Source organism: Podarcis melisellensis, assembly GCF_964234715.1.
Source record: "Podarcis melisellensis genome assembly, chromosome: 1".
Lineage (NCBI taxonomy): Eukaryota > Metazoa > Chordata > Lepidosauria > Squamata > Lacertidae > Podarcis > Podarcis melisellensis.
The window spans coordinates 82,066,920-82,078,105 of NC_138528.1; the positions used below are offsets into that span (position 1 = coordinate 82,066,920).

At 42.0% G+C, this 11,186-nt stretch overlaps 2 protein-coding genes across 2 annotated transcripts; both read left to right on the forward strand.

Moving 5' to 3' along the window:
- Positions 1–1,388: 1,388 nt before the first annotated feature.
- On the forward strand, positions 1,389–2,333 carry LOC309366647 (olfactory receptor 5AR1-like; the record flags this gene model as incomplete). Its single annotated transcript, XM_081905384.1, has 1 exon — positions 1,389–2,333. The coding sequence occupies one exon, from the start codon at positions 1,389–1,391 to the stop codon at positions 2,331–2,333; it is 945 nt and encodes a 314-aa protein (XP_081761510.1).
- A 4,414-nt stretch (positions 2,334–6,747) lies between these two features.
- On the forward strand, positions 6,748–7,701 carry LOC309366617 (olfactory receptor 10T2-like; the record flags this gene model as incomplete). The annotated part of the gene is made up of 1 exon (XM_081905304.1): positions 6,748–7,701. The coding sequence occupies one exon, from the start codon at positions 6,748–6,750 to the stop codon at positions 7,699–7,701; it is 954 nt and encodes a 317-aa protein (XP_081761430.1).
- Positions 7,702–11,186: the final 3,485 nt, after the last annotated feature.

An 11,186-nucleotide genomic window follows, 5' to 3' on the forward strand; every position in this document is an offset into this window, starting at 1 on the left:
TGGCCTGAAAGCAAGATGAGTGCCACAACCCCATAGTCGCCTTTGACTGGACTTAACTATCCAGGGGTCCTTCACCTTTTAGCTGCTGAACTACAGCTCCCATTAGTCCCATCAGCATGGCCAATGATAAAGCATGGTGGGAGTTACATCCAACAACATCTGGAGGGTACCACATTGGCGATTCCTGATGTAGGGCATGATGCACACAAACATCATTAGGACAGAGCTGACCCTGGAGGGAAGAAAGATGCATTTAAGGGGGTACACTGTCACCCTTGCTGGTACAGGGCAGTTGAAGTTCATCCGGAAAGAGGGGGGGGACTAATGAGTATTTCTGTTTGTGGCTTTATGATTATTGCCTTGAGACCTTTCAGGGACTCTGTTTCAACATACTTATGGAAGGAATGTTTTGCAACTCATGCTCACCTAATCCAAATCTCTTTGGGACCAAATAATGGCATCTACCTCCCTCCCTCTTTGAGGCTTCCTCCTTCTTGCTTTAAGAGATATAAATGCACCACAGTCTTCTCGTTCTGCCAGCCTTCCTATTTGAAGATTAGGGTCACCATGCTATCAAAACAACCTGTGTTTGTCATCATAAGGCTTCTTGTTCTATGTCTGCTTTAGAATGCAAGAGAATGCAAAGGAAATCTTAGTCGTGTGGGAAATGCTGCAGGCAATGTTGAGGAATCTCTAGGTAAGTCAAATGTGCTATTATAAGTTTTAAGGTAATGGCAGCCTGTAAATATTAATCAACATCTATATGGCTCTTTTGACATCTGTAGCATAGGGAAAGGTCTCCTAACTGGGGATAGTCCTGTTTCCTGTGGCCTCTGCAAATTGTCTGCTTGAGAGAGTGAATCTAACTCCAGAACAATTGCCTTTTCCTGTATTGTCTTTGCACACACTAGAGAAAAAATTGCTATGAATGAAATGAATGAAAAAAATGAATCAATTTATTTCGGCCACTGACCAGAGTGGTATGGGGGAAACGGTGAAATGAGAAAAGATTAAGCAGCTCTATGTCACCCCCTCCATTTAAGCATGTGGCCCTTTGAAACTATTGCTGGCTGGAAAAAAATGTGAAGGGCTATATGCTATTCTGTGTTCCTTGTTATTCCTCCACTTAAATGTGTGGACTCCAAAAACAGCCTTTGATTAAATGAGAGGTGGAGGAGAGAATATCACGTTACATGTGTAACATCTAGAGAAAAGGTTAAGAAGCACTATGTCACCCTAGGCATAAGCATGTGGCCTCATGAAACTACTGCAGTTTTTAAAAATGTGAATGATGATATGCTATTCTGTGTCATGTCAAGAATGGAAATAATTCTCTTTCATTATTGTTCTCATATTCTTGTTTACAGGTGAGAGCACACCTTACATAAATGGCAGAGGGAAACTTCACCACAATTACTGAATTTGTTTTGCTGGGATTCACAGATAACCAGAATACGATGTTTGTTCTCTTCACTGTGTTCTTACTGATTTACTTGTTGATCCTGGTGGGGAACATTGGCATGGTAACATTAATCAGAGTTGACTCCAGGCTCCACACTCCCATGTATTTTTTCCTCAGCAGCCTGTCACTTTTGGATATTGGTTACTCCACTGTCATTGCTCCCAGGACACTGATGACCTTTGTGGCAGAAAGCAAAACTATTTCCTTCACTGGCTGTGCCCTGCAGTTCTTCTTCTTCTGCATTGCTGTATCCTGTGAGTGCTGCCTGCTGGGTGTGATGGCATACGATCGCTTCATTGCAATCTGCAACCCACTGCTGTATACTGCTCTCATGTCCAAAAAGCTCTGTTATTTGCTTGTGGCTGGTTCCTATCTAACAGGTTGTGTGAATGCAATTGTCCAGACTTCATTTATATTTAATTTGTCCTTCTGCAGATCCAACACCATCAACCATTTCTTCTGTGATGTGCCCCCTATCCTAAAGCTCTCCTGCTCAGATACAGGCGTCACTGATATAATTCATTTCACCTTCTCAACAGCAATTGTATCAGTAACTCTTCTGACCATTCTTGTCTCTTACACATACATTCTTGTTGCCATCCTTCGGATCAACTCAGCCGAGGGCAGACGAAAAGCCTTCTCCACCTGTGCCTCCCACCTTACGGCTGTCACCGTATTCTATGGGACAGCCATTTTCATGTATTTAAGGCCCAGTTCAAAATATTCAGTGGAGCAAGACAAAATCATCTCTGTCTTTTACACCCTTGCGATACCTATGTTGAATCCACTCATCTACAGTCTGAGAAATAAGGAGGTAAAAGAAGCTTTCAAAAGGCTGGTTGGAGGAAAGGTTGTTTCTCAGAGACAGTAACTATCATCGTCCTGTGTCTGATCCAGTTCCTTCCTGCTACCTTTATTGCAATGTCTAAATTATGAATTTTGACCTTTACTTTGTGCTACATCCAGGTAATGCTGTTATCCTATACATAGCTTACAAATAGTTGCATTGACCTCTGCAAGTTGGAGGGCTGTTTGCCCAGCTTTGGGAAGGAGGGGCTCTGGCCAGGTCCTAGAGTCCACACATCTCCTTCCCAAAACCCAGTAAGTGATTGCTCAGCTTTGTGAAGGAAGTGGGAGGGCTCTACAACTCCACCATAGCCCTTGCATCATCTTTCCAAGGCCAGGTAAACCTGTGATCATAGTATGCTCAGGTGGTGATGGTGAATAAATAAATGTAGAGTGGATTTCCTCTGCTCTCCTTGCATAAGTAAAAGAAGTGTAAGATGTGAGTTACCTTTCACTATATGCGAATAAGATGTAAGTTTTACTGACCAGTGGTTATTAAATTTACTGAAACACAGAGGATTCAAATTGTTGTTGTTGTTTAGTCGTTTAGCTGTGTCCGACTCTTCGTGACCCCATGGACCAGGCACTCCTGTCTTCCACTGCCTCCCGCAGTTTGGTCAAACTCATGCTGGCAGCTTCGAGAACACTATCCAACCATCTCATCCTCTGTCGTCCCCTTCTCCTTGTGCCCTCGATCTTTCCCAATATCAGAGTCTTTTCCAGGGAGTCTTCTCTTCTCATGAGGTGGCCAAAGTATTGGAGCCTCAGCTTCAGGATCAGTCCTTCCAGTGAGCACTCAGGGCTGATTTCCTTCAGAATGGATAGGTTTGATCTTCTTGCAGTCCATGGGACTCTCAAGAGTGTCTTCCAGCACCATAATTCAAAAGCATCAATTCTTCGGTGATTCTTTATGGTCCAGCTCTCACTTCCATACATCACTACTGGGAAAACCATAGCTTTTACTATATGGACCTTTGTTGGCAAGGTGATGTATCTGCTTTTAAAGATGCTGTCTAGGTTTGTCATTGCTTTTCTCCCAAGAAGCAGGCGTCTTTTAATTTCATGGCTGCTGTCACCATCTGCAGTGATCATAGAGCCCAAGAAAGTAAAATCTCTCACTGCCTCCATTTCTTTCCCTTTCTGTTTTCTACCAGAGAGGGAATGAGACACTACATTAATGTGCAATTACTTTTTAACACGTAAGTGATGGAAATACTTGGCACATCTAAGGGAGAGATGAATATCTCTCTTCTATCATTCGGGTGTACAACGCATCAATCCTGAGACCCCAGTCGATCCTGGGGTTGTTTCTGTACTACTCCTTCTCTCTCCAGCCTCCTTCCTCCGAAGCCGGCTTACCATCCTTCCTGCTGCGCTCTTGGGGGATAGAGCGCTGGCGGTGGGGAGGGGGATGTTGCCTTCACGGAGGGAGAGAGAGAGAGAAGCAGTGGAGCCCCCCCACACCCGAAAACCCCCAGTGGATACACAGAGCTTTGCGAAAGAGGCTCTTTCTGAGCGAGGACAAATCAAGGGCTGGCAATGGGCAGGCGGCAGCAGTGGACTGTGGAGCAACATCAAGATGTTGCCCGATGTCAGTTTTCCCTTTGGAGGCTTGCTGATTTTGGAGGGTCCTCACTGAGGGAGAGACTGGAGGGTTCAGCACCCTCAGCCCCATCCCCCAAAAGACACAATTGATGGAGCAAAGCAGTTTAATGTTGGAGCTTTCCGTTTCCTGCCAGCGAGTTGCAAAGCGGGCAACAGATCAGGGCGCATTAAAAGCAAGCAACGAAGTAGTGAGATGGAAAGGACTCCAAAGTAACATCGCAGGAGGCAAACATGTCTTCCTAAGCAGCGAAGGGTTTGCTAGTATGACATGGCCACTTCTCTTTGGTTCAGATCCTTCTGCCCCCAGGAGACAGCTGTGCACACTCATTCTGCACTTTTGTCATCCGAAGCCCCTTTCTCCGGGTCTGGGAAACCCTGACTCTGTTGGAAGGTGCTGTCTCCCCAGAGCCAGTCCCCTGCGCTTGGTCCCAGAGCTGTGGGGAGCCTCAGCACCAGCAGGGGCCGGGCTGCTTGGCAGCAATGTGTCTCCACTGCCCCTTGTCACTATTGGCCAGGAAAAGTGATGGTGGCAGCGGCAGCGGGGTGGGACCAAGCAACCATCCTGCTGGCATGTTGTGTGTGTTGCTGCTGTGGTGGGGGCTTGAGGGGAGAGAGAGAGAGTGCTGCTTTAAACTCCCCCCTCCCGCGTCCAGTTAGCCACCTCCTTCCACATAAGCACCCCCTGCACGCTCTCCTCGTCCCTCCAATTCGAGTGTTAATTGGCCCTGTAGTTGGCTGGTTTGGATGCTGCTGCTGCTCCCCTGAGCAGACAACACAGATGTCACTGGCCTACTTCAGAGCTTCTCCCTCTAGCCCAGCTAATACCGGGAGGAGAGCTCCGCAGCACACTCCACTAACCCGGCCAGTGACCTTCTTGGGTGGGGCGGGCGGAAGAGACCATCAGACAGACCAGTTTGGCCCTGAGGGGGTCTAAAAGAAACACAGCTTAAAACACAAATGTTATAGGAGGGGGCGGAGAGAGTATGTTTAAGTTGAAGAATGAAAATGGGTAGATCTCTACCATTTTTTGATACTGAGTAGTAGATCACAACCTATCTGAAGTTGGACATGCCTCTATCAGAATCATAGATTAAGTCCTTTTCAAGTGCTCTCCTCCACACTAGTGCTCTTCAACCCTGGGTCCCCAGATGTTGTTGTTCTGCAGCTCTCATCATCCCTGACCATTGTCTAAACTGGCTGAGAACAATGGGAGTGCAAATTCTGGAGAGCCAAAGTTGAAGAACATTGTTCCATAGGATTGTGATCACATGGAACAGGAGAGTAGGACCACAGCTGCTGGCCATGCCTCCATCACCACATCACTAAGGGAAATGGGTGTCAAATGAAACCTTTGTCTTTTCCTTATTATGGACAGAATCCCTGAAATATGAACAGTGGAAAATTGGACTGGTTGACAAGTTGTATTACCCAAACATGAGACAGCACTATATAAAATATTTTTATTTATGTATTTATTTTATTACATTTATATCCCACCTTTCCTCTAATGAGCCCAAGGTGGCATACATCCTAATCCTGCCCTGAACAGAATCAGAAATGTCTTGCAGAGCCCTAGCTCTTATCCTTGGAAAGTTTCATTCAAGGAAGAGAGATGGGTTAGATATATAGATCTTAGGTAAGAAAATAATAATTACTATTTAGGAACTATGAAAACTTTAACATGAATCACATGAACATACTATAGTTCCCCCTTTTTTCTTTTAGAAATGTCAAAATACTATGGAACAAGCATAATTTTGAATAGCTAATAAATTCAAACAATTCAAATTAATACTCAGCTTTATTGGCAAAACCCTTCACCTCTACCATCTACCTCCAAAGATTAATTGTTTTATTTATGTTTTGCATGGCCAACATTATCAGGGGAATATGTTCCCAAGTGATGAACCAGTCCTTGAATTAATAAGATAAAATCAAATTGGGGTAACTCACAACTGCAGTGCTGATTGCTTCTAGCCAGAGGTAAGATACTTGAAGATAGTAGCAGAACTTCATTCATTCATTCATTCTTACATGTATGCATCCATCCCTGCTAATCTCCATCTTCGTGTCAGTGCTCATTTTAAAAATGTTATTGACAAACTGAACAGGAGTTGCCTTTAAAGCCTGAGAGAGAAACAGAAGCTGTATAAAGAATGATTCAGTAAACTGTATTCAGCCCTACACCATCTATTAGGGTTAGATCAAGCATCTTGCTCACCTGTGTTATGTAACAAAGGCAGAGATCATTTGTTTTCAAAGTGCTACTCTGCCTAAAAATACGTGGTAGGGGGTGGTTCATCGCAGTAGGGAGGGGGGATTTTTGGTTCTGTTCTTGTTTTAATGTGAAATGACCTAGTTTGCTGTTCCTAAAACAATGCACAGACCAAGACACATCTGTGCTTCAAAATTTGCACTTCTTTGTATTTTGCAATGCAGTTCTTCATATGTGCATATTAAGGGGAAATGTTCATAACCATGCAGAGAGAGAGAGAGAGAGAGAAATATACATAGATTAATTATATTAAGCAACATTGTTTGCCAAAATATGCATGTTAGGAGAAAATGCCCACGAATCTGCAGATAAATTTCCAAAAGGGCTTTTTTAAAATATTCGAACTGACATGGCAATATGGAATATTGCAGGAAGGGAAAATGCGAACCTTAGAGAAATTAAATGGATAAATTTCTCCAGCAATACATTTGCAATCATTCCAATGTATTTCAAAACCTCAAGACAGGGTTAATGCCAAGAGCTAGATAAGAAAGATTTTTTTAAACTAATAAGACTTCACTTCCTTTTTCCTTACAGGTCAGATAACATTACTGGTAACATGAATAAGGGAAATGACAGCTCAGTGACTGAATTCCTCTTGCTGGGCTTTTCTGTCTTTGGAAAGAAACCAACTCTACTTTTCCTAGGTTTGTCTCTTATATATGGCACAATCCTGGTCTTCAACCTCACCATCATATCTGTCATCCTGTTTGACCGGACTTTACACAGCCCCATGTACTTTCTGCTCTTTGCATTCTCCGCATCAGAAACCTGCACTACATTTATCACCATCCCTAAGTTGTTGGTGACCCTGGTGACAGGCAGTCAATCCATTTCCTTTGACGAGTGTGCCGTGCAGATGTTTTTCATTTCTGTATTTGGAGCGAACAACTGTTTCCTGCTTGCTGCTATGGCTTATGACCGATATGTGGCAATATGCTGCCCACTTCAGTACCAGGTGCTGATGAACAAAAGGGTTTGTACCCAAATGGTAGCTGCTTCATGTGTAACTGGATGTATCATATCACTGAGTATTAATACTCTCATTTTCAGGTTGCCCTTCTGTGGGCCAAATGGAATCAGGCATTTCTTTTGTGATTTCCTACCTGTGCTGACTCTGGCTTGCATTGATGACTCGGTCTTGCACCTGACTAATATTGCAATCATTATTTTGTGTGCCATTGTTTTGCTGGGCACAGTCATGGTGATGTTTGTTTCATACCTGTACATCATTTCTGCCATCCTAAGGATCCCTTCCAGCTTAGGAAGGCAGAAAGCCTTCTCCACATGTGCCGCCCACCTCACAGTGGTGATAACACACTTTGGGTGTGCATCCTTTGTGTATTTGAGACCCAAGTCTTCCTCATCGCTAGATCAGGACACATTGATCTCAGTGACTTATGTCTTTCTAACCCCTCTACTGAACCCTGTGATTTATACCTTAAGAAACAGGGAGGTTAGAATAGCCATAAAGAAATTACTAGTGCACTCATTCTGTTCTCAGAAACTGTGAGGAGAAGGCACTTTGACATTTTTGTCAATTAGCAAGCAAGTCCTGATTGAGAATGTAGTTATTTAAGCTGTGACAGCTATTTGACATGAGAAATAAACTTGAATATGATTTAGGGTTGGGACCATGGTATAGAAGATAAGGGTACCCCACTTCTCCCATACTCTCTGGTTCCACCAATGACGGTCATTTTCAGTCTTCAAAATACAAGGAATGTCAATCCAAACCTCGAACATTATGGGTAGTTTTGATTAACAAAATACCGTTCTCTAATACAGTTTGCCAGTCCACTGTTCCAGTATTTGTACCTGAATAAATATTTAAGTACTCAAAAAATCTGTAGGCAGTGATTTGTAATCAAAGGGTTGGTATCTGTTAGATCAGAGAGAGTCAATGTCTTCCCTTCAGATATTTGGGGGACTAGAACTCTCATCAGGGTGAACTGACTGGCCAGCCATTTCCTTGGTTGTTTTGGGAACTTCATTCTCAGAAAGTGGGAAGATACTGACTCAGTAGGATCCCCTCCCTTTCTGTGATATCTGGGAGCAAAGGGGTAGAACCCTCTCCCTTGTCACTTCTTCATCTGTCCCAAATCCCAACTTCTGAATGCTCTGTCTCCTCCTGTGACAGACCCACCATGTCCCACTTGGAACCATGGGGTCCATAACGATCAGTCAGTATAATTGCAACTATGGAGGCAGAGCATAGCCATCAAGCATTAGCCATCAAGGATAGCCACACATAGCCTTTGAAACTGTGCAGGTAGGGTACAAGAAGCCTTTAGAGCTCTCCTTCTCTGGTAGGAGGGGGAAACCTAAGATTTTAACCATTCATCCTTTACCCATCCACCTTCTCCCACCCTAGTCTCTTACAATCATTCATCCAACCACAGTCCTTGGACATACTTACTCAACCCATTTTTCACTGTACATGTCAGAACCCTCCTTGTACTCCATATGGAGTGGCTTTTCATTTTAACATTCAAAGGTCGGTCCCACCTGGAGCAATCCAGGGTTTGTCAAAATGGAGAGGAAGTCAGGTGGTGAGGAGAGTGGGAAGTTGATGATATAGTCAGACAATCCCACCTCCATTGTCTCCCTCTTCCCCCACTACTTATTGCCAACCACATGTTTCATTAGGGCTTAATACCCTGGTTGAACCTGGGCTAGGAGGGGGGAGTGAGACAAGGTCACCAACCAAATTGAGTTGTATAACCCTGATTACACCTTCTCCGGTGGGGCAGGAAGACACACTAGCCACTGGATCAATTAGAGCTTAAACTGTTATCCTTTTAATTACGGCCTTTATAAAACTCCTGATTAAATTTAGGGCCAAGGTTGGCTTGGGTTCAGATCTATCTCAGATCTATCTGAGCCAGATTGAAGCCTAATCATGAATCTTGAATTTATTTCACAAAATGCATCTAATGAACATTTACGGCTCCCAACCCTAATCCTGCGAAAAGCCATCTGATTAGATTTTAATTTTGATCCAGACTTGTTTTTGGAGGTAATATATTTATTGTTTAATTTTATACCAATGTTATATATTTGATGTTAGCTGCCCTGAGCCCAGTTATTATTATTATTGTTTCATAGTAAAAAACAAAAACAATGTATTCTAAGCCCTCAAAGCGGTTTCTAAAACAATGGTTTAAAGAATCAAATTGGGCCTGTGCCAAATTATGAGTACTGTGCACAGCACTAGTTTTTAACCCCATGGGCAACTGAAAAGAAAGAAAATTTATCTTTCTACAACTGAGGTGAGAAAACAGAAATTATCACTGTTTAGGATTTATTTAAAAAGACACACCATTTTAGTCTTAATAACATGACACACTATATTTTTGATTATTTTTCTTTTTAAGATGTCATAAACTTGGGGAATAGAATAAACATAATTTTAAATAAAAAATAAATTCAAGCAATTTATATCAATACTCAGCTTTATTGACCAAACCCATTTCCTTTACCATCTAACTCCAGAGCGGAATTATTCTATCTACGTTTTGCATACTCTGTATTATCTGGGGAATATGTTCCCAAGTGGTGAACCAGTGCTTGTATTAATAACATAGTATCAAAGTGTGGTCTCCCACAAATGCAGAACTGCGTTCTTCTAGCTGGAGGTAAGATACTAGGAGATGGTAGCATCCACCTCTTCATGCATTCAAGCTAGTCTCCATTTTGTTTTTAAAAATGCAATTGACAAACAGGAAAGGTGTTGCTCTTAAAGCCTGAGAGAGTAACAGAAGCTGCATGAGTAACGAGTCAGAAATTTTTTTTGTATTCAAATTGGAGCCTTTCTTCAATCCTATGCCATCTATTGGGATTAGATGAAGCTTCTACTTTACCTGTGTTATGTAACAAAGCCTAAAAAGACAGAGATCTCTTTTTTTTTTTTAAGTGCTACTCAGCTTCAGAAAAGGTGACATGGTATGATTCACTGCAGGAGACGAGGGAGAAATTTGGTGTTCTTCACACTTGAATGTGAAACTACATAGTTTGCTATTGTTAAAGCAATGCACAGGACAAAACATGCCTGCCCTTCAAAATTTCCACTTATTTGAACTTTCCCATGCAAAAGCTGCATATTGAGGGAAGGCGCTCATAAATATCCACATATACCGTATCTTTCGCTCCATAAGATGCACCCAACCATAAGGCGCACCTAGTTTTTAGAGGAGGAAAAAAAGAAAAAAAATATTCTGAATCAAATGTTGTTGAAGAGGCTTCGCACGGCTATCCCTGAAACTATTCCCTCTTGTATCCCTCTTGCTCTTCTGGCTTCAACGATAGCTGTGAAGCCTGCATTCGCTCCATAAGATACACACACGTATCCCCTTACTTTTTAGTAGGGAAAAAGTGTGTCTTATGGAGTGAAAAATACGGTACATGAAATACAACATATATAGATTAATTATATTAAGCAACGTTGCTTACAAATATGTGAATATTAGGAAAAATGAATACTAAACTGCTTATAAATTTACAAAAGGTCTTTAAAAAAAATAATACTTGAAATGGCAAGGAATTATGGCATGGTGAAGTTTTGAAAAATAAGAAACTGATATAGATAGATTTGTCCAGCCATACATTTTCAGTAATTCCAATGTATTTCAAAACCTCGAGGCAGGGTTAATGCCAAGGGTTAGATCAGAAAGATTTTTTAAAACTAATAAGACTTCACTTCTATGGCTAATTATATTTGGCAACTTTGCTTACGGATTTGTGCATATTAGGAAAAAATGGATACTAAACTGCTTATAAATTTACAAATGACTTTAAAAAAACAGTTGCTTGGGTGAAGATTCAAAAAATGAGAAATTGAAACAGATAGATTTCTACTGCTGTACATTTGCAGTAATTCCAATGTATTTCAAAACCTCAAGGCAGGGTTAATCTCAAGGGTTAGATCAGAAAGATGTTTATAAACTAATAAGACTTCACTTTCATTTTCCTTTCAGGTCAGATAACATTATTGGTAAC